Source organism: Rhyacophila brunnea, unplaced genomic scaffold (assembly GCF_057557595.1).
Source record: "Rhyacophila brunnea isolate RB1 unplaced genomic scaffold, BYU_Rbru_1.0 scaffold_4, whole genome shotgun sequence".
Classification (NCBI taxonomy): Eukaryota; Metazoa; Arthropoda; class Insecta; order Trichoptera; family Rhyacophilidae; genus Rhyacophila; species Rhyacophila brunnea.
This window is the reverse complement of record NW_028233068.1, coordinates 11,326,990-11,352,160: the sequence shown is the minus strand read 5'-3', so window position 1 is coordinate 11,352,160 and position 25,171 is coordinate 11,326,990. Positions and strand designations below refer to the sequence as shown.

The following is a 25,171-nucleotide window of genomic DNA, read 5'->3' as shown; positions in this document are numbered from 1 at the left end:
TAGTTATATGATAAAATTGGCTGTCTCAAATAAATATTATAATAACCCATTTTTGACAAAATTACTTTTATTGGTAATTGCAAGTAGGCATTTATTTATTACTTGATTTAATTGAAATTTGAATCTCTATGTTGGCATTATTTGTATCACATATATAATATGGCCATAAATTTAGCAATCACGTTTATACATTTCGATATCTCAACAATACAGGAACAACTTAAAAAAACCTTGTTCTAAAATAATGGCATTTGATTTTTTTGTACAAATTCCATCAATTTTGAAATGTTTTATTAAATTTTTTTTAAGGAAGCGTGATGTAGTCTTTTTGCAAATCAAACTAGGGTATCGATTTCTTGAAAATTTTACCTGTTTTTACTTAGCACAGCTGAAATTTTCACTTAATACTGTTTTACATTCTGGGTACTACACAATAAATATGACATTTTGTAATATAAATTTGGCAACAGCGTTTTCCTTGAGAATTCGCAATGTAAAATAAGAATTCGTTTAATATTTGCAAAGTTAGACTTATTCATTTGTGAGTTGCTCCGTTCATTCTTAAATTCAGTTTGATAGTTTCTGCATCGTATTTTCTTTGCTCTGGACGTTTTTAGTAAATCAATATGGCGGGCGGTTTGGGCTATTCGTCGTCATCGTTTTGATAGCTCACATATCGGACGGATGAGGACTTTTCGCCGATGATCAGAGACTGGAAAAAGTGAAAAAAACAGTCAACCCATATCTGTCAACCAATTACTTTTCTTCTTCATAAGAAACTGCACATAGTCACCTCAATACTACAACTACATAGCTCTGATTTGGTCATTGTTGGGAAAATGAAATTTAAACTTTATAAATCTAGGCTATAATTATTATTTAAAATAAAAATGGACAATTAATAATTGTGCTTGTCTAATTGGGAACAACTAAATAATGTTTAATTGTATGAAAAAATATTGCAGATATATTATTTTATAGTTTTAAACTTAAGATCTAATATTTTCAAACACAAAATTAACACAGTTCCCATTAACTTCTGAGACTAACCTAGTTTTATCATTTTGTAGAGAAGGAAACGTAGAATCATATTCAATAGCTATCTCAAAAACAGTGAAAATCAAGTTATCTAGTTGTAGTATTGAAGTGACAATATATTCTTAGAAAAATATTTTTCAATTAAATTAATTATATTTTCCAATTCGAGGGCTTAGTGTCAAACAACACTATCTACAAAAGTGCAACTTTACAGGAGAGCCAACAATCGTTATTTTAGATTCTTGTAACTCAACAAGGGAAATGTTTATTTAAAACCTAATGTTAATATTTTATTATTTATTGTGTATTGTACATTTATCTTCCTTATGATGATGTTAAAATTTATAGGGATAGTTTTAAAAAAATATGAAAACAAGGGTAATTTATCTAGTTAGCGTTAAACTTTACTGACGATTTAATAAGAAATTAGAAAAGATTGACATAACGTTGTTTGACTATCATGTAGCCATAAATGTAAAATAACGTTATCTCAAAAAAAAAAAAAAAACACTTTTTTGTAGATAACGTTGTCTGACTTTAAGTACTCGAATTGTGATTAAACATAGAGTTCATAATGCCTAAGATTTTAATTATCTACAAGAATATTAATTATTAGTGCAAAATGATACCTTTTTCTCTTCTTTAGTGGGAGGAGCTCGAAGGAAAAATAGAAGAGGTGCATAAAGGAAGTTGAGAATTGCAATTCCAAAGAGCATCCATTCGAATCCGATTGTGTTGACAAGAGTTCCTGACATAGCTGGACCTGTTATGAGAATAAACATATTTTAAAAACACTTCAGGCTCATGAACATGTTATATATGAACTGATGTATTGCTATGATAGGGATTTGATTTGACAAAACATGTCTGATGATTTTTTGATTCATATTTTATATTACGTTTATGTTATATTTATATTTTAAAATACTCGACATATATTTCAAGAGTACTTCGTCATGTTACTGTAGTACAGTGGTTTCCAAACTTTATGTTACTACGCCTCCCTTTCAAAAAAAATAATCTTGGCGCCTCCCCCCCTTTTATTTAATTAAATAATACAAACACCATTTTAAATGGTCAACAATGTACTGTATATTAGCACAATCAATTTCAATAATAGTCAATCCAAATTCATCTTCGTTCATTGACAAATGGAATCTATCATAGGACCCACATCCTGAAGCGGGCACCCAGGCCTGGATCTTTGGCGGGCCCACCTACCTATCGCTGATGTTAAGGGCAGTGTGGTGCTCTAATGTAGTGTTTCCTAAATTGTACACGTGAGTTTATAATTTAAGTAAGTATAAGTATATGAATCATCATATAGGTATCACATCAAATTGCAATGCACAACCTCATATTTATTTAAAAATAGGAGAATTTTTTACCATTAATAAAATAATGTGAAAAGTGCATTAGCAAACTAACCAAGAACTCAGTAAATAGATTTCTGTTTGCTTCAATACAATGACATTGCTTCAATATATCAGGCGCAGAAATCATTTAAAAGTGGAAACATTGCCAACTTATTTTTATTGTAATTTTGATTTCCAAAGCTCCAATTTTTTATGAATGCCTTCACTTTGTCTTTTTAAATAATCAGTGAATGCATTAGTGGTCCTTGCATTGATTTAATTCAACCAAAAGACAAGTTTAGTTTAATAACAAAATTATTGTTCCTAAACAAATTTCAAGATTATGATTTGAGTGATTTGACCCTTTTATTTCATTTTTTCACGAGATAGCCAGCGCGCTTCACAATAGTATAGAAGTGAGGTATTATAAAATATTAGTCTCCATATTTTCAGACAGGTTCGCAAACAACCTTTTATAGGACTGTTTTTTTATGTAGCTTATAACTAGCGGCCGTTTTATAAACTATGCATTTGCAAACTGCAAACCTGTGGCTAAATTAAATGTGTTAAACTTTTCGCGCCTCCCTTTGCAACACTCCGCGCTTCCCAGTTTGGAAATCGCTGCTGTAGTAGGCACTCTATTAATTAATGATTATCATAATATAGTAACTAAAATTTATCAATTTAAAATATTCAAAGTTAATAAGGATTTTCTTACCAATTGCAAATCCTAGACAAAACGCGATGTCTCCAATAGCATAGACGGATCCATATACCGCGCTGTGCCTGATATCTACCAAGTATCCGAGTTCTGGCATCATGGAAGAGTCCACCATACCGATGGCAAAGCCGAGACCGGCGTTCGGAATGATCAGGTGGTTGATTGAAGTTGCCATTGGGATCTGTATGTAAAATTGTTAATAATCAAGTAATATCTGAAAATTTGGTTTCCGATCTCTAAAAAAAACATTGTATTATATCCCAACCATGTCCGATCCTAATAGGATCTTATGGGCCTCCACAGAGTAGAGGTTTGTATTAACAGATTTTTGTTTTTTACGAGAAATAGATGTCAGCCACTTGCTCAACCTATTAGGTCCATACCCTGACTCACACACAAATTGAAAAACAATACGTGTACTTGCCAGACCCAGGATTCGAACCTGGGACCCATGGCATTATAGTCCAATGCTTAAGCCGCGCGGCCACCGTGGGTGTTGATTGAATTATATAGTGAGTATAAATTTGCAATTTTAATATACATTTTATGTAATAAATTGTCTTATTCATTATCAGTTATTTACAAATGTATTATTTTCCGATAAATGAATATAGAAAAAAATGTATCAATGGGTATTAATTGTACTAAAATAAACAAGACTGCAGGAATTATACACACATAAAATCGGACTTCTACTGTAGTATTAAGAAACCTTGAATTAGAATGGACTTACCAGGATTAAACAAACTCCAATGATGACCAAACCCATGCAGGCTGCCAGCCAACGCCCCATCCGATGGCCCAGTGGTCCAAATAGATTCGTTCCTGAAATATAGATGATTGTCTATTTTATCATGAATTTTAGTTAGACAACTTTATGTCACCTAGACCTTTTATTAATCTTCTATTGGTGACTTTACAGCGATTATCTACATTTTAATTGGATATATAAATGATCAGTTGATTCTTCGCATCTGTGATATGAGGTAGTGATATTATGTCGATTGACTAAAAACATCAATTCTCAGGGCACTTATTTGTACATTTGACATTCTATGGTAAATCATTTTTTAGATGTTTTTAAATTTTAGTAAAATGTTTGTAAATTCTCAACAAACTAAAATTTAAAAACATTCCTGATTTACCACAAAAAACCAACCTTATAAATAGCTTCCTTGAGAATTGATGTTTTTAGACTTCAACATAATATGGCGTGAATATTATTCACGCCATATACGGATATATATCATATGGTGATGACTTGTAAAGGTAGGTCGATCATGCACTGTTTAGGGGTGGCATGTTATGTAAAAAAATACAAGTACCGCAATTTTTGAGAGTAGGTTTCATAGAAATGAGAATATTATTCACCTGTGTATTATTGTTAATATTATCCGAGAAGAAGTGATGTTGTAAATACATACTGAATTTGAGGTTAAAAATTGCATTAAATAGTGTTTTAAGTCTGTTTGGACTCACATGCTCTGTAAAGACCAAAATTATGGATTTGAGGTATGTTTGGTAGGTCTTAACAATTTTTAGGCTTTATAGAAAAGATTTTCAAATCATATCTGTTATTAATGTATGACATCTTTTCTCTGTGAGTGATAACGATTGCATGAGCACAAGAATTTAGTCTCAAGAATATGTAATTTCTTATAGCACAGCTAGGGAAATGTTACTAGTCAAATCATGCATTATTAATTTAATAAAAAATATAATATACCTATTAGATAGCTGATGCTAGCGGGTAAGAATGTGACTCCTTGCTTCCATCGCCCGGCCCCCATAGTGTCCATCATCCAGATAGGGAGAGATGGCTCCAGCATTGCTATCCCCATGTTAGCAAAAGTTATAGCTCCTACAAAAGTCAAAACAAAGGTTATATTACAAAGGAGTATACTGTTTTGTCTATATATCGACCAAATTATTAGTGCAGCTTGTTGATACAGTGATGGTTCTCCAACATACTGTGCGATTTAAGTACTGTAAATATTTCAATTAAACCAATAACCGACAATTACCGGCAGCAATAATGATGTATGGATCCATGACGAGGGCTTTGAGAGAGGGTGGATCAGATTCTTGGCGAACTACGGCTGGCTGCAGCATCAAAAGTTGAAGAACTGAGGCAAAAAACAAAACAAATCAATACATGCTATCGGTATTGTTCTTGAGGGATTGACACAGTTCCATAGTATTTACAATAAGTCAAAAATTTCAAGTTTTGAGTTATATTAGTCATTATATTCGTATATCGCTCCTCTTCAATTCCCCAAATTACAACTCAAAAACATTACTAGTTGTCCTCGTAGGGCCGATGTTTTTGTCACTTTTACTACAAATCGGTTTAGGTGAGTGAAAACTTTGATCAGCCATTTCTCAAAACTACTACTTCCTAGTTGTAGGACTATGGAACTGAGCCATCGAGTCATGTGTTGCTCACGGACAGCAATTAAAGGAAATGCGAATTTTTCAACGAGATTTTTTCACCTATAGCGCCAATAAAGTAAAGTAATTTCAGTGGATGAATAAGATATTATATCAGCTTCTTACACTCAAAAGCGATAGTGTTACATCAAATTTGAGACTATAAATGGCAAAAGACAGTATTTTGAGTCTACCTCAGAGCAGCATGATATATTTATTGTGCAGTTGATAAATGACTAATTTTCATGGATTAAAATTAAATTTAATATTGTAGCTTACGTCCATCCCCTAACGCCAGAGCTGAGAGGATCAAAAATGGAGCTGACTTTCCAACAAATTCATACATCACCCCACCAAACGGAGGTCCTATAAGAACTCCCAATGCCAAACCACCAAGAGCTATTCCCATTGCATTACCACGTTCCTGGAATATATAAAAATAAATATTATTTACTATACTTTCCATTACGGAATTAATACTTTTATTTGGATACTATGCACCATTTATAATTTAATAATATAAGGTAAAGTGTATAGAAATAAACCAATGGTGCTCCAATAAGAGGCCCCTTTTCTGGAGTGTGTATTTTAACAAGATAATTAAGGGCGGACGTGCTCAGCGTAGGTGAAAATAGAGCTTTTATTGCATTTTCAAACCATGATCCTGGAAATTCCTTAAACGTTGTAGATAATCTATTTATATAATTTTGAAGCCTTGTTATCCTTTATATTTATTTTAAACATTTGAACTGCAAAAAGTATTTTTATTACATAAAATAGTGTTCTTTTAAACCTCTCGCTCTAATGTTTTAGAATATAGTCATATTTCAGTACATGAATGTGCAGCGGTGATAAGATTTTTTTCATTTATTAATTTTTAAACGCATTTATAAAACCATTAGTATTATTAATGACGAGATTATTTTTGTAAAATATTTACGATAAAAAATTATATTGATAATCTCTGTGATCCCAAATTTGACAAGAATTAAGCACTTTATTATTCAAAAAATGGGCAAAATTAACACATTTGAAGATAATTCTAAAGATACTTATTATAAGCTATGTCTTTGACCATTCAAGTGTGATAAACATACTACGAATAATGATTGCTTTATAATAATTATTGACCTAAGAATAAGGTAGTGTTTTTTTGAAATACGCCTTTTCTTTTGCCATTCCCCAGTGGTTAAGTTACAACATACGGCCGCAGCCATAAATTGACAAACTAAAATTGAAGTAGGGAGTAAGATAATGTTAACGCGCGTGTTTGAACATGTACCTAACCGATTTATTTTTTATTTTTTTTTAAACGGTACATGTAAATGTACATGTTCAAACACGAGCGTTAACATGATCTTACTCCCTATTTCAATTTTAGTTTGTAAATTTATGGATACGGCCGTATGTTGTAGCTTAACCACTGGGGAATAACAAAAGAAATGGCGTATTTCAAAAAAACACTACCTTATACTTAAGTCAATAATAATTATTATAAAGCAATCATTATTCATAGAATGTTTATCACACTTGAATGGTCAAAGACATAGCTTATAATAAGTATCTTTAGAATTATCTTCAAATGTGTTAATTTTGCCCATTTTTTGAATAATAAAGTGCTTAATTCTTGTCAAATTTGGGATCACAGAGATTATCAATATAATTTTTTATCGTAAATATTTTACAAAAATAATCTCATCGTTAATAATACTAATGGTTTTATAAATGCGCTTAAAAATTAATAAATGTAAAAAATCTCAACACCGCTGCACATTCATGTACTGAAATATGACTATATTCTAAAACATTAGAGCGAGAGGTTTAAAAGAACATTATTTTATGTAATAAAAATAATTTTTGCAGTCATCAAATGCTTAAAATAAATACAAAGAATAACGAGGCTTCAAAATTATATAAATAGATTATCTACAACGTTTAAGGAATGTCCAGGATCATGATTTGAAAATGCAATAAAAGTTCCATTTTGACCTACGCTGAGCATGACCCCCTTAAGGGCTAGTCGAACAATCTAGGTTGTCACAAGTTTTGTTTTTGTTTTGTTACGCCAAAGAAGTATAACTTCTAACGCGCGTACATAAGTACACATACCAATTTTTTTAACACATGTTTAACTTCACATGCATGAATAATTATAGTACATTTTAAAAGCCACAGCCGAAAGCTAACCCACTTCCCTTGTGTTTCGTGCTATTTTCTTTTAACAGGCATATGTGGATACTTCCAGGTGATCGGTATTCTGTGATTTTCCATATAAACAAGTAGGAGGTGATTATGTTTGAGGCAAATTCCCCGTGTCATGTTTAGAACCACTGTTATTATTTTGATATCAGAATAAATATTATGGAAATGAAAGTAGTAAAAAACGGTTGTTACCTTATCGTCTGGATATCTTTCAGCCAACATCCCCATACCGGAGACAGAAGAACATGAAGATCCGATCCCTTGAAGTGCTCTAGCCATAAAAAGCACCCCATAAGATCGTCCGAAAGCAAATACTAAAAACAAAAGATTCATTAATTCATAATAACACAATACCACATACGATCTAAGACCATTGTACAAAATTTCGAATTTCAATCATGCTGTGGGCTCTGTATGGAATGGATTTGTCAGATTTCACTGTTATGTATAAAACCGAAAGTCCACAAACAAAATGTTCTTCTTAAGAACCTATGTCAAATAAGTAGAAAATTTTTAATATCACAAGTAAAATTAATGAAGTATGTATATTTCTTTAGTGACCAATATAAAATTGTAGATATACGTACATAGAGAAAAAAAATACTTACTTAGGGTTGATAAAAACATGATGATAAAACCAGTAAACATGGGAACACTGTATCCAATCCTGTAATGATAAAAAAATATTTAGAAATTTTGTGCAAATATACAAAGCATTCCAATATACAAAAAGGATGCTAAAAAAATATTCAACTACCTTCATTATGTACCTATGTCATGTATAGTCGAAACCGACTGAAAGGGAAATACCGGCTATGACTATATGCCATAATGTTGGTACCTAGCCAAACAATTTTTAAACATCTTACAAATTTAATGAAGTATATTAGAACAATGTTAAAATTAGGTAGGTACCTAATAAAATAAATATGTGGTCTATTATTTTTCTGTATATTGCCATCTTATGGATGGCATTCAAAGTTTTTTAACGTAAGTTACATCTAATAATATATACCATTAATAGATGTCACGGTTAAATTAATGCATTATTTATAAATAATTTATTCTGATCCTTGAATTGAATGTAGTAAATGAATACAATTTAAAAAATGTCTCGTTTATGTATTCCATGTAGATAAGTAGGTATTATTTTTACTTGTGAGTTAAGGGTCCAACGATGGGATTAGCAAGCAGCTGTACAAATGCCTTTGACGCAAACATCATTCCAACTTCTACAGTTTCCTCAACCAATTCCTTATGCCTGGCCTGTTCCAATGCTGTTATGTTCACTGAAATCAAATAATTACTACATAATAATATATCATCGACATATTACTTATGAGACCTTTAAGTTTACGTAATTCTATCTATCATCTGTGAAATATTTTAGTAAGTACATACAAAAAGTTATAATTTAGCTAGATAAAAAATTGGTGTGAAACATGGACCATAAATTTAAAAGAGATTCATAAACTACGGTTAACACCACAAGTTATGAAAAGCAATGTTAGTCGACTAGAGTGCACCAGGACGGTGACTCGGGACTTTTTTCCAGAAGGGAGTGCGCTCCAAACGGTTTTCATCAATAATATGCACACAATTAATAATTATGAATCACATGAATATAGAAAATAATATATTACGTAAGTATGTTATTGTTATTAAAATTTATCACTTGGAAGTAAATTGAAATATGCACTTATATACATTTTCACCAACCGCTATGTTCCCACATCATTTTGGCTGCATAACATGGCGTAACAAACGAGAAACGACATGCCATGACTGGTTGTAAATGGCGTGCACTGGAGTGTATAAGGGTCCTATCTTTATTTGTATTATTACTTCGATAGAATAGTTGGATGATGTAAATTTAATACAAAATAAATATTTCTCTGTCCTGAAAATCAGGACGTAATAGCCAATCGGCCCAAAGACAGAATTAAGTAGCTCTTTCTTTGCAACTTTACCGCCAACCTGGTAATTGATGCTCTAACAGTTTGAGAGTACTGATTAATATCCTGCGATTCGCCACATATGCACGTGTGGGGTTTTGTAAAGGGCAAATTACACTGGTAGATTTTCCCGCCGATCATCTACACCGATTACCCATATCATGAAATTATCAGGAAAAATACACTAGAGCTGTGGATAAAATAGAATAATTCCTATTTTGCACTCACGACTCAATCGAAGGTCGGTGATAGTTGGGTCGACGATTACCGACAAAACACGGTAAGTGTTGGAGTAACCACCGATCTCTGATTTAGTGGTGAGCGCAGGGCTCGAAATCGACTGAAGCGCACCGGAGCACCCTTCTGGTTCACAAAATCTTGAAGATTAATGATTTGTCTCGTGGAAATATTAAATTGACCGTCTGAGCTAGATATGCCATAATAAAAATCGAACACAATTATTTTTATAAAATACATATACAGTTAGATAAACTATGTTAATTTTGTAAAATTATCGAGCGCTGGGTGAGCGAAAATAGGGAATATTTTATTTTGGCTACAACTCCAGTGAACGATCCAAAGAGACATTTCATAATCAAGGGCGATCGGAGGGGACGGTCATCGTGCGAATCCGCCAATGTAATTTGAGATTTAGACGAAGGGCTATTTGAAACCGACTGCAGACGAACGTAACAATTAGCTTGTCTGCACGAATGTTTTTTTTTCGGTCGCAAGATGAGGCGTTCGGAAAGCGGGCGGCGGTCGAAACGCCTCCGTAGGCGTAGCAAGCCGCTGTTTCGCTACATCGGTTACGTCGTGTTATTGCGTCATGCGTGATCATTTATATTAATTTGTGGTCATATTAACCGTGTTTTTAAGGTTCGTGTAATTTGAAATTTTTTGAGGTAACCTTGCTCGTTTAGAATGGCCCAATGCTGGCAAAACCAACGTAGTCGATGTCCAATGGTTGAAGGCAGTCTAAACGTCAAGTCTGGATGCCCATCGTTCATGTCAATAACTTTTACTGTGGGATACCATTAATTAACTTATTCTTCTCACCTGCAGTATCGTTTCCGTTCGGTTGTGTGATGTTGCTGTTGGGGCAGGTGCAAACCGGGGTGGGGGGCGGTGGAGGGCCCACGGGAGAGCTCAGCGGTGCGTCGGGGTGCCTGATGTCGTAAAGGAACTCCGGTATTATTGGCACTGGAATAAAGAAAGAAAACAATCTCAATCACTTAGTACTCATAATCAGTTTAAAAATCTGTCAACTAAACTTTCCACAAGACAATACAACATTGCAAATGTTGAAACCGCTACGATATACACATTATCTACAAAGCTAGTATTTACTAGAAAAAATAATGATAATTTTTCCCGCCTGGTCTTACAGGTGGTAAGATTCATGAACTACAAGGACCCACCTGACGTGTACGCAACAATACAATAATAATAATATGTTCTATGTCTCTCAAAGACCTTAATAACAATAATAATAAATTGTCCGCTGCATCCTGGTGATACACAATTCCTGGATCTCCCGTTCGACTAGGTGATTATAAAACTTTGGATAAAAAAAGTTGGAACCCGACAGTACAAGAATGGCACCAACGCTCGAAATGGAAAAAAATCCGAACCGGAGCACCCATAATTACGCAAAAATATTAACATATTCACCTAATTTTATAATTTATAAAAATAAGTATGTTAAATCTTTTGTTATATGGCCTACCTAGCTTAGACAATCAAATTAATTTGTCCACGAGACGGAGCGATAATCTCGAGGATTTCATGAACCGAAACTTCGCTTCGGTGCGCTCCAGTCACAGAATGGCATTGACGTGTTTTTTTAGTGCCTCGTTTTCTAAAGACGTATTATCGAAGAAATTGATTAGTTTTATAAAATATCAGGTTTGAAATAAACAATTTAATTACATAATATAAATTTATGGGAAAATACATAAACCTTTTCATATTTTCCATGACCGTTATTTTCATAAATGTATGTTATTCCTCTTAACCATAATAATAGAGATGATAGGTAAACAGTTGTTTTTTAAAAGGCTCAAGAAATCTTTACATTTTTTCTAGAATATATATTTATTTATATATTATACATTCTTTATATAATATGCCTTTTAAAATTACAATATGCCATGATGCCCAATGACAGTAGTGTACATGAAATAATTGCATAAACAATCAGGCTTCGAGAAAATAACATAAATGTATGACCTCAATATGAATCGAACACATTATCTCAAAATCCGGGGATTGAAAATTCCACTCGGGATTGCAATTGCTAATGTTAAAACTAATGTGATCAAATATACGTAGCCTTACTTTCACATCGGAAATTTTACCACTGCTAGGTATATTATTTCCCCTGGAAGCGGGACGGATTTTTATTCACTTTGCCAATACTAGGAATACTTATATCTAGATTCTACGGATAGGTAAATGTCATTAATCAAGTCATCAAATGTCAAAATAGCGCGGATATCATGATTCCCTTTTGCTTACATGATGTTAAACACAGAACTTATCATCCTCATGATCGGCTATAGAACTAGCACCTAGCGGAAAAATACGAAGCTTGCAATTTGAGACATTTTTTTGATAATTCACAAATTCAACTGTGTTAAAATAAATATGTACCTATCTGAAAACATTAAAAGAAAAATTTTATTTTAGGTCAAAGATAGACCTACAATTGTAAAAATGTGAATTTGTTGAATTGGACCCCATCCTATTATTACATATATTTTATGGTCATATTTATTATTAAAATTTAGTTTAAGTTTTCTAAGCATCGCCTAAGAGATTTTTGACTAATTCATAGTTTTATTATTTTTATATCTATTTTAAAAAACATCGATTTAAAAAAATACATAAATGTGTGTAACTTGAAATTCTTTTTATTTATATCAAATCGAGCTTCTATATTGGGAGCATACCTAAATAAAATATGATTGCTCAACAAAAAGCGTAAACGTCAAGAGAATTTCGCTGGAGTGGGGGAAGAACAAACATTCGCTCGCTTGGTCTAAATGCGCCTTTAGTTGCATATAGAACGTCATGTGACACGTATGAATAATCAAGACGATCTGTCTCACATTTAGTGGAACTGAAGGAAATCCATGACTTCGGTGACTTGGTAGACTACACTTTCGTGCCCTATGGATAAACAACAGGAAAATGCGAGCAGATAATGTAGAAGTCTGCTTGAGACTGTCAGGGTTCAGTCCGATGGGTAACACTAGAAAGGAAATGAACGAGTCAAGTCGTGTTGCAGTCAGGCCTATAAATACTTAATGATAGGTTTGTTTTATGACAAAATTTAATTAGCATGTCCAATAACTGTATCGTTTACCCTTCCGCGTCATTAATTATAACTTCAAATATAAATAAATGTTCGGTGAACATCATATTTCAATGACATGTTAATTAGCAATCGACATGCTAATAACTGAATTAATTCAATAGAAGTGATTTTATTATAGCGTCGGCCACGTATTTTCACTGAATAGAAATCCATTGGCGTAGGTGGGTAGTTAGCGAGGGAACAGAGGGCCCGCATATCGAACGTTTCTACGCCACTGCGCTTGACAGCTACCCTCTTCACGGGGGCTGTGTACGTTTCCACACTGCGACGGTGCACCGTGACATAAAAACTATGATACCATCGGAATAGTACCATATTGTAATAAAGCTGCAATATAAAAAAACTTCAGTCGAACTTGGTTATTACGAGGATGATGGGACCGACTGAATTTACTCGTTATAATCATTACTCGTGATATATAATTTTTCGCACCACGTTCTATTTAAGCATAGAACATAAAACATCTGAAACCATCGTAAAAATCTCAGAAACAAGCATGGCATTCATAAACTACAAAATAAGTTGTTAATTGTAATGAAGTGCTGAGCCGCTGGCGCTAGTCGGTACGTACCTACTGACTTCACAAAGCTTTGATTTTTTACATGCAATTTCAACCATATGCGTGGATACTTTTTCAATGTTAGCGGCGAAAACACCAATTAGAGACACTTAACTAGTGCCATAAACATAATCCGATCCCGGCGGCATCTGTCTAGTTATCTTAGTCTAGCCAGGGCAGTGTTGACCTGTGTGTCCCTGATAACTATCTTAGAAATAGAGACCATCAGTTGTTTATTCTCCCAAGCTGCAGATCCAACCTGCCACTGGTAATGCCAATCGGGAGGGCGATAACTATGTTCAACGAAATTGCTTTGGGTGTCGATATATTCCATCTACGTGAGGATGAGTATAGGTGGACGTTGTTTTATAAATTCTTAAAATAGGGTCTGCTTAACTCATCCGGTGTACTTCCTTGTACCTATCTAACTTATATATTTTTTGTATTTACACATATCTTATCTATCTCTGTACTGATGTATCTCTTTTTTATGTAATACTGTTTTATATTTCTTTGTTTCTAAATGTCATGTTGTGAACGTCTTAAACTTATAATTTGTAATGTCCACAATATGTTAAAAAAAAATGAAAAATTGAAAAAATAGTAACCGGTAGGATTTTATTGCTTAGGGTCGAAAATGTTGTTTTTACACGATCGACACATTAACAGTTTTGCTCGGTATAACCGAGAAGTAGCTCGTTATAAAAGTGAATAAATGTATGGAGAAAAAAACTAAAATGTCAACGAATGTTTCCTCATTACATCCGAGATCTCGCTATTTCCGTGATCGTAATAAGTAAGTTCGACTCTTTTTGGTACAGTTAATACTACTGCACATATCATAAACGCCAAAAAATGTTATAATGGAGATATTATTATATACTATAATTATTATAATTGAAAGCCTGAAGAGATAGGATCAGTTTTTACGTCACCACATTTGACCATATAACTAACTGCCTTGTACGAACGAATTTGATTTCTAATCGTGGATTACATTCCATGAACTCATGTCTATACAACGTTATTATTTTGATAGCAACGTATATAATTTAAAAAAATATGTACACCTTCCCATTTAATTATCCCAAACAGTCAAATGTGACAAATCCAACCAAAATACATATACATCATCTACTTTATTAGATTAGAGTATTTCCACGAAACCCACTCTAAAACAACGGTGGTTTTAGGTACGTAGAGGTATGAGGCGCTGACAAGTTTGGAGGCCCCCTCGTGAATTTAAAAAAATGAGATGCCAGATGCCAGTATTTTCTAACGAAGTGACCGCATCGTCCGCTTCATGGAAAACCACCACTGCTGTCAAAAGTTGTAATGATTTTATTTGTTCCTTCACTTGCCGCCCCTAAGCAACGCATGACCGGCTTAACTCCACGGGACGTCACTGATGAGGCTCAATGGCAGTAGTGTAGAATTAGCAGTGAAATAGTTAGAAAAGTATCCAGACTTGATAAAATCACATAAATGTTGTCTAACCCTCACCTAGAATCAATCCCTGAGCCCCGGGGTGAGAAGACAGAGGTTGACCCTTCAAATACTAATAAATATTAAGAAATATCAATTGGCTTTTGACATAAAAATACTCCATGAGTTGAAAAAGAGATCCCATTTATAGAATATTGATAACCATTATGTATAATCTATAATAGCATATAGATTTGAAGTCTATTTTCTCAACTTGGTTACCTCTGTGCTTGGGTCTTTTAAAATTTGTTTAAATCATTATATATATTGAACATACTCGTACATAATTTGAAAAAATCTCATGCATATACCTATTAATCTGTTTGTAGAAAAAATACGACACCGGCGGAACTTGAACCTGTTTTGCTGGATTCGCGCCAGTGTGCTTTTCCAATTAAGCTACGGGCACCACACTTAATTACGACGATTTTAACTAGTAGTTGTTACATGAAATTTTTATCAAATTGCGTTACAATGTTAACTATCAGTTTTTTTTCCGACCATGTCCGATCCTGATAGGATCATATGGACCTCCACAGAGTGGAGGTTTGTATTGACAGATTTTGTTTTTTACGAGAAATGGATGTCAGCCACTTGCTCAACCTATTAGGTCCATACCCTGACACACACAAATTGAAAAACAATATGTGTACTTATACAAACAGTTCAAATTAAACAGTTTTAGTATATTAAATTAAGGTAAGTAATCAATTAACTCACCATCTCGTCATTATTCAACAAAATGTGACATATTGGTATAATGTCATTGTATGCTGCTATTTGACAGGCTTGGACAGGCTCGTGGATAATCGGTAAGCGTCAAAATATGCTGTGCGGTGTACGTAGTTGGTATTTCTTGCGACAGGTTCGCTACTATCGTTCTAAGTTCTATGCGCATTCGCACCGCCATACAAGTACCAATTATTGCATAAAAATTCAGGAGCTTTTCAACTTGTTTGATCCATGCATGCAATCTTGCAACTTGCACGATAATACGTGTTTACATGTGTATTTTCTTGTTATCAGTTGCCAGCAGTAAATCTATGCCCGTGTAAACGAGGTATTATGCTACAACTGTTAAAGATCATAATATTCTATTCTATAAAATAATATAATATAATATATTTTCTTGGACGTTTTATTTGATAGTATTAACTATTAACATCATATTACTATGGAAATTGAGAAAAAAGATTTCATGGTTTGTAAATATAAATATTTAACATTATGTTAATAATCTCGTGTTGGATTGGGTTGAGTGTCTGAAAAAAAATACATCCGAGTGTTTAAGATGTATTAAAAAAAGGCTTTTTCACACTAGTCATACTGAAAGTATTTGAAAATTCTGAGCCCTAGTGTATTTTGACAGATACGCTCTAGCTAGGAAATGAGATATGAAGTACCGATCCACTGGAAACCTCCGCAATTAAATTGAATTTCCTTTGTAATAAACTTTTTATCAGTGTTCCCGATTCTAAAAGCACTGCACTGGAAAATATATTTGATTATTTACGACATTATTTTACGAAAGTGTTTTTATTCTTACATTTGTATGGTGCTTAGAATTATTATATGAAATTCCGTCCACGAAACCCAGTTCTGACATATTAAGATTGAAATTTATTCATTTCACCAAGATTGAGTTAAGAACCTACTGTTGTTTTTAAAAATATAGATGGTATAGATCCACCAGTATAATTTGTCCGCTGAGTGAGGGCGCCACATTATTAACATGACGTCATTCGACACTTTTTATACTGTGATGAGCTTAGTTCTAAATTCGAACACCGGACGATTTATGATGGTATTTCCTATTTATAATTTCCTGAGAATAATGTATTGTCACGTTTGAGCTAATTTCATCCTAAATAAGATCCGAACCCCGCCCCATGCAACGATCACTTGTTGCACATGGTTATATGTTCAAATCCCAAATTCGCATGCTGTCTTTCACTTAATTGCATCCAGAGCACGAACCTAATATTATGTCGAGTAGGAAAGTTGTTAACATCCATTCTCAAGCCCCCAGATACTGTCACAAGACCAGGCGACCAGCAGTCACGGGTCGTGAATCGACCATGATTAAATAACATAAGACCAGTTACATTCAGTTACTTCAAGACAGCGGACACGCCTAGGCTTGTTAAAGTTAAGATTCTATCGCGCCACATAGTGACTCATCTAAAACGCATCTGTTCGACCGTCGTAGCGCCAAATTTGATATGGTTTGAGCAAACGTCGCGTCTATTATTCATCCAGAACTTGTCATCCTTAGTTATCCCAAAACACAAGTGCAACCTTGAGAGTGACATTCAGAACCGTCCGTTTACCAGTGAGTGAGTGCGCTAACACCGAACCAGCTTCAGCGCGCCAGGCCTCTAAACATCAAATGTTAGTGCCTGGATTGAATCACTGTTTAAACCCCTCCTAGATCCGTAATCCACAATTCAAATTACTGTCCACTGCAAAAAGCGTGCACATTAATTTTCTTGTAACAAAAAAGTTAATAAACATCTTTCGAACAGCAGCCAAGTTCCACATTAGATTGTAGACCCATTGAAAAAAGTATGTAATATTCATTGAATTTTTATTAAGCGTAATAATACGCGTAACAAATATTGTTTGGTAATTCTTACGGCATTTCAGGGGAAAAGTTTTTTTAATCCGTCATTAATTACCGACTATCAATGCCATAGTATCACGAAATGGTTTTAAATGTATTCTGGAATACATTAGGTACCGATTGTATTGCCCAAAAAGTGTATATACTTTTACTTTTATACGTTTAAACATATTTTTACTTGTAATTATTTGTGAAAAGTGGCACACATTGACAAACGTGCATATAAAGTAAGTTTAGTCTTTAATTTTGTTTAAGGGATTGCTAAAATGTAGGTACACAATTTTTAGGTAAAATATAAGTCTATTTATAATTTAGTGAATAATATACAATGTACGTAACAGTATCTGTACAATCGACAGGTTACATGACACCTCGTCTCGCGTTGGTTTGAAAATCAACGCGAAGAAAACCAACATTTTATTCAACAGAACAGGTCCCGATCCAGATTTCCTTCTGATTAGAGAGAGGCAAAGCATCGAGAGCGTCGATAGCTTCAAATACCTGGGGGTACACATCACGGGAGATGGCATTTTGCTGAGAGAGCTCGCTAACCGAATGGGAATAGCCGAAGCAACATTCAACTCGATGCGGAGTGTCTGGGACTATTCTGACGGTGCTGCTTTACTGTAGCGAATCATGGCACCTTACGAAGGCCTAGAGCAACTGTATACCAAGCTTCGAAAATAGATGTTTGCGGTGGATACTGGGTGTGCGGGTGGTATGACTTTAGGAGCAACGAGGAGATAAGAGAGCGCACCAAGCAGCCTCTCATCACGCTGAGAGTGAAGAGGCGACGTTGGACCTGGCTCGGCCACGTACTGCGGATACCAGAAGAGAATTTCAACCTGGCTTACCTGTTCTTCAAGCCTACCGGATTCCGGCGTCCTAGAAGGCCGGTAAATACTATCTATAGAGTATATACGGTAGAGGTACGAGATGTTGGTTTGAAATGGAACGATTCAAGAAGACTTCTTTAACTTTGACTTCAAGAGGATTCTTGGAGGCGCCTCGTGCTGTCCATATGCTCCAACTAAGGGGCAGATATGGCCGTAGAAGAAGAGTATAATAATATGTGTGTAGTTATGCAGAACATAGTACCGGCCCACGATGGCCGAGCGACTTAAGCATTGGCTTATAATGTCGTGGGTCCCAAGTTCAAATTCTGGGTTTGGCGAATACGCATTTGTTTTTCAATTTCTTTTTGCAGTCAGAGTATGAACCTGGAGGTTGAGCAAGTGGCTACCATCCATTTCTTGTGAAAACAAAATCTGTTAATACAACCTCCAGTCTGTGGAGGCCCATATGATCCTCTTAGGATCGAATATAGTAAAGTAGTAGTAGTACTTATGCAGAAAGTAGATAGTCCACAATCCGGAAAAATGAGTTATCGTGTGTAATAATTAATAATCTAAGACATTTTTTTCTCATTCTGCATAAATCACACATGATCCCTTCGTAAAAAAAATGTAATACGAATTTACAAACAAAATACCAGTGGTCGCAGAACATGCCACCTTCGATTTGCAAAAAATAGCCACACTGCACATAGAAAAATACCATAGTAACACGCTTAAAACACTATAATAACATTATATTTATATCCCGCGCATCTATTTTATATACAAGATTTCTATCAGCCGCTACGGCAGCTATCTAGGGTAAGTTTGTATCGAAGTATTAGCACCTATTCTAACAATTACAATACGTTAGCCGTCTAAATAGTCAAAACTGTCTATCTCGCTCTAAAATTTAGCATAGCCAAGAGATGTGCTGTTAAAACGTAGCACTTATTGCAACAATTACAACTAACTTATAATAATTGTTACAATAAGTGGTAATACTTCGATACAAACCCACCCTAGATAGCTGCTGTAGCGGCCGATAGAAGCATTGTGTATGATGCGCTGAACTGTATTAATACAACATATTGTCTGTATCTCAGAGTCAGTGTGTACCAAGTCCGATTTTGCTGAATATAAGTAAGTACAGTTTTTCTGCGTAAATTATCATGTCTTCCAAGATCAATTCACTTTTTAACCATATTCATAGCGGAAACCACATAATCGTTTAAAATCTTAAATTTATTTTTCCCAAAAATGTTCCTTTTGGACTTAAGATACACTGGCTTTCAGGTGATGAGGATTATGATTATCAGGCCAGTTTGATAAGAGTATTAATCATTATATTTACAGGACAATATAGTTTTTATGGCGATCATCTTCATAAATTTCCTCCCCGAAGGTTACCATGAAAATGTTATAAATGTGTAATCTTCCCATCAGGGCCAAATAATAAAATTATTACAGCGAAAAACTTTTCACAGGTCCGTATATAGGCTTTATCTTGCATTCCACATTGACAACATTTGAAATAACTATCTTCATTCTCTCTTATTTAATAAGCAGTTCTTATTTCAAAAATAAAAATATATATTAGAGTATTAAAGGCATCAAATCACAGAATTTTATTTACACATTAGTTGTTTTGTAAACCACTTGTGACGGTCTATCCGCTCGTTGCAACCAGCTGTATAGTCAGTGGCGAAGGGTGGAGGTAGGCTGTTAAGATTCGCCATAAATAGTGGAGACTAAACTTTGTCAGTCATTCGTATTCATTGAAATGAGACTACAATTTATAGATGGTCTCGGTTAGTTTTTAAATTCTATTAAACCAAGCTATAATAGATAATATTCAAAAAATACTGGTCTATCTATAACATATCGAAAATATGCCATTAAAGCATACATAATTTTGGATATTTTATAGATATCATAATATTTTGTATCTAATATTGTTTGGTTTTGGCAGGACTTCGTGAATTTTAAAAACTAACCAACAACATGTGTAATATGTATTCTTAATTCAACGAATATAAATAAGTATGAATGACAGACAAAATGTATACAACTTTTTCGGATCGCACAGAGCGTATCAAAACTATTATGGTTTGATTTTGGCAGGGTTTGGTTGATCTTTGAAAACTCACCAACACCATCTGTAAATTATTGTAGTATTAGTTCAATAAATGTAATAATATAATATATGTATAAATTATGACTAGTTACTTAGTTTATTGTGTACTATTTATGTAGGATCTTAACAGCCTACATCCGCCTTTCGCCATTGCTGCATACAGCTGATGATATGTTTGAAGGTAATGATGTGATGATTATGGTGGCTACGGTATGGTTTGGTAGAAGAAGAAGTTTAAACACATCTCACGCACGAACATGACAGGAGAACAATAAACATTTTTAGAAGATTATCAAGATCCACACCGAGTTAAACCCAATTAAAATAAAAGTAGATGAACTAATATTTAAATTGCCATCTTCTCGCACTCGCCCTAGGGCTTGTAGAACTTAATTTGCACCGTGCCTGGCTACGGGCCTGTGCGAAGGTACAGGCAAGTAGAAGCTTCTGTTAATAATTTCAGAGGGCATTAATAAAATAATAATTGGGTCAGGCGGGGAAATAATTAATAATCTTCTCCGGAACTTTCTCATTTCACTTCGAAATAAGTTTTTTTTGAGAGGTACCTTAGATTATTTCATATCAGTGTTATTATCATCGTCTAGGTATTCTTTTTTCGAAATACTTGGTGTCCATTTCTTATAGATCAGTTTATGCCAAACTGTGGCGCGCGTATCTCTGGTGGTTTTTAGGTGAAAGATATGAAAAAGTACGCAGTTGAACTTTTTTCGTAAATACTTACCGTCCATTAACGCAGTGATGCCGACAGTGCACGGAGGTTACATGAATTAGACAAACAAATAAATAATAAAACTTTACGTTTTTGAAACACAATTTTGTCGGATATCAAACCATACACAATATGTAGGGATTGCAATATCGAATGAAAATATCAATACCGGTTTTTCGGTATTTCTTATTGAATACCGATATTTATACCGGTATTCGTTAAAACATAAAAAATCAGAAGTAAGTAAATATAGCTATTAAAATCTCTTTAAAACATTATTTTACAGCAAAAACCTACCTATCTACATTTATTATGTAGACATTTAAAAATATGTATTGATTATAAATATTGTAGAACTGGTGATTTTTACAAATAATTTTAATATATTAAATAATTTTAACCAAAGCCCCCAAAAAGGTTAATTCATTAAATAAATGCGACTGCAGGAAAAGCTGCTTCAATTCAACACTTAATTTAATTACTTATAGAATAATTGGACAATAATTATTGTCACTGATGTTTTCTATTTCGAAACCATGTTAATTTATCGTGACACTTTTATAAATAGGTATCTTTGATGGATTTTGTTTTATTATTATTTCACTTCTGTTGGATTCAGTCAATATATTTGCATTTTAGCACCGTATAACTTATACACTCAATTTAATAGGCAATGTAGTACAGAATAATGAAGAAATAACATTAAATACATCTTCAAAAACGTAAACGAGTGTGGTTTCTTAATACCGAAAATTCAGGTATTTTGGATTTTTAAAACCGGTATTTCGGTATTTATAAATACTGGAATACCGGTTTCGAAATTTCGGTATTGCAATCCCTAACAATATGCTAGAAAAAGCTCTCGAATATAATTACCAAGGGGAAGAATTTTAATTTTACCATACAAAGGAATCATAATAATTGCTAGAGCCTGAAGCCTGTCATCATCAGAGTTATCAAAACCCAATAACTACGTTGGGCTGACTACATAATACGTGCGAATGAGGAAACAGCGATAAAAGCGCCTCTCATTAATTGGTCCGTAAGGACAACCGATTGCGGAGAAACCAGGACTTCGGTGGCTTGATTATCTGCATCTACAACACAAACATGTACCCCTCCAAACCAACCACCCCGCACCATATTCGGTCTTAATCGAGCATACCACGAGACTTACGTTTTGATGTGAAGCATCAGCAGTTGTTAACGCCCGGGAATGTCTCAGGAGCAGATACCCAAGACTAAGATCGACATGCTCTCAAGTGAGCTTTGACTGAGTTTACTGAAAGATATTGATTATCTACAGAGAGACTTGCGTACACTTACTAGGAGTGATCGACTGGAGAAAGACAGTGGGGTATCGAGAAGAGTGAAAGAGTCTGCTTAAGGTAGCCAAGGTCCACGCCGGGATACAGTGCCATAAAAGAAGGAGAATTTGTTGTAACAAATGGAATACATCGGGAAAAACAATCACTAAATAGGCATGAAACGTCTGGGAAAAGTGTTTTAGATAATACTATTTAAGTAATGTTTTTTGAAATAGCTACTAATTTTTTCAACATATACGGACCATGCTCTGGATCCATCGAACCCGCAAACCCCGGATTTAGCATCGGATGTTTCTCCACTCATCTATGTTGTTTATCGTTGTATATTTATTATATTGTGTTAGATATAAAAAAAATTAACAGATTTAGAGACAATATGAATCTTTCGGGAATTATTACAGGACTTAGCAGTGGCAACGTCAGCAACAGATGTTGGTAAACTTTTAATTGGTTCTAGGCATTGGGGACTATTTTAACTGTTTAAAACTTTACTAATAATCTTTAATTATAATATTATGTTAGTACCTACTTCTATAATCTTCAAATCAATTTTTAGTAGTATTATGAATTAAAAATACATTTTTCATAATAATACATTATTTTGGGCTAGACAAAAGATAATATTATATATATCTAATATGACTTTAATATTTAATTTGAGTGCCACGATGTATTAGAATCCGTTATTTTTTTTAAATATATGTTTGCTTAATATAATCATTCCTCATATAGCATATATCTTCGGTGGAGATCATTTACCTAAGACGTTGAAAAAATGTACCTTTATAGAAATGGACTCTAACTATATGAAATTGAAGCACAAAAATACTATGTTAGCTACATTTCATTTTATGGAAGATTCATTTGAAAGAGAACTTCACACTTCTTACCATGACATTTCACTATATTTTTTAATTTAACCAATTAGTTAAGTACATATGATATGGTTTATAATATGCAGACACTGCCAAAATAAGCGTTGAATACTTAAAAATAATACTTATAATGAAATCGACTTTAATTGAACATGTCATAATATGTATCAAAACAAATATTTGAATATAAAATTTGGCTATAAGGAAAAATTTCCTGTCAATTTTATTTAAGGTAGCCAAAAGCAATTTATTGACCATTATTTTGCAGATGATTAATTACAAAGAAATCCATACGGAGGTTATAAAAACATAGCAACCGACTTAAAAGCAGAATGCGAGCCACCATTTTAATTTCAGGGCTGCCAATGAAGGATACATAAATAATGAATTTGTTACCAATATAATCACAAGTATAATAGTTCGATTTAAAAATCGAACTGCGTTCAATATTCTTAATGAGGAATGTATATTATAAGACTTCTTCTATCTGGAGTCAAAATTCTTTGTACAGTCCTACAAACTTATCTAAAGAACGGTCAAAAATGGAGCTACGAACTACCATATGGACGCCATTTTAAAAACGTCATTCGAATGTCTGATTCTGTCCAATTGCGAGTCTTGATTGGGTAGTTTTCGACAGTGGCTCCCCCATCCATTCTTTAGATAAGTTTGCAGGTCTGTAACTTACCTTTTTACATTTTTAAAAAAATTGAACAGATTCAAGAATAAAATGCTATCGTAATACAATATACCTACCAGATGACTTCTGAGATTTTTTATATTACATACAAATGATAGAATTAGGATATTGGATAAAATTGGATTCACAATTGAAACTTAAGGTTCCAAACCAATAGGACATTTTAATAGATAGTATACTAATAAAAGTGTCTTACCGACGGTGGTGAGCAGCATGTTGTCAAGAAGAAGAGCTACCGCGACGATGGCCAGGACCAATCGCCTGCTTTCCCGCCAAGCCTGGAGACGGCCACCACCCGCCATCCCGACTGCTTCTGCAATAATCATAACAAATAAATAACATCATAATTTATCATAATGGTCTTCCATTAAAGAGTATTAATAAACATCATTAACTTTGATAATAACGATGTTATACTCGATGATGTTGGAGAACATCTCCTTCATCTGTAGAATAAAAGTGAACATGCAAGTGTAGATCAGGGGTATCCAACCCAAATCGTTTGATGGGCAAAAAAACATTACCGAGCTTAGGTTGGGCCACACATATAAAAAAAACAAAGAACTTATTCAAAATATTTTATTAAGTACCTTATAATTAATGTGACAACTGTTTTTTTATATTGTTTGATATCTTTTTCATATTGACTGGTAATTTAGCCGACGCGCATCGCAGTTGATTGGTCGTGTTTACATCGAGCAACCCACTGCGACACTGTGTTTTTACTAAGTACATTTAATTTCAAAAAGAACAATTTGCAGCGATATGTAGTCACAAATCTATCTCCGAGGATATAATTCTGATAAAATCCAAGC

At 33.9% G+C, this 25,171-nt stretch overlaps 1 protein-coding gene across 1 annotated transcript in view; it reads right to left on the bottom strand.

Annotated features, from left to right (window-relative positions):
* Positions 1-551: 551 nt before the first annotated feature.
* Positions 552-25,171, bottom strand: part of Vmat (Vesicular monoamine transporter) — a 46,850-nt gene continuing 22,230 nt past the window's right edge. The window contains exons 2-13 of the mRNA XM_085953996.1: positions 24,553-24,669; positions 10,761-10,904; positions 8,903-9,035; positions 8,355-8,413; positions 7,939-8,060; positions 5,824-5,968; positions 5,139-5,240; positions 4,841-4,975; positions 3,848-3,939; positions 3,112-3,295; positions 1,668-1,801; positions 552-712 (exon numbers count right to left, since the gene is read on the bottom strand). Of these exons, the coding sequence (XP_085810122.1) occupies positions 644-712; positions 1,668-1,801; positions 3,112-3,295; positions 3,848-3,939; positions 4,841-4,975; positions 5,139-5,240; positions 5,824-5,968; positions 7,939-8,060; positions 8,355-8,413; positions 8,903-9,035; positions 10,761-10,904; positions 24,553-24,658 (1,425 nt within the window). The 5' untranslated portion in view covers positions 24,659-24,669 and the 3' untranslated portion in view covers positions 552-643. The remainder of the gene's footprint in view (positions 713-1,667; positions 1,802-3,111; positions 3,296-3,847; positions 3,940-4,840; positions 4,976-5,138; positions 5,241-5,823; positions 5,969-7,938; positions 8,061-8,354; positions 8,414-8,902; positions 9,036-10,760; positions 10,905-24,552; positions 24,670-25,171) is intronic.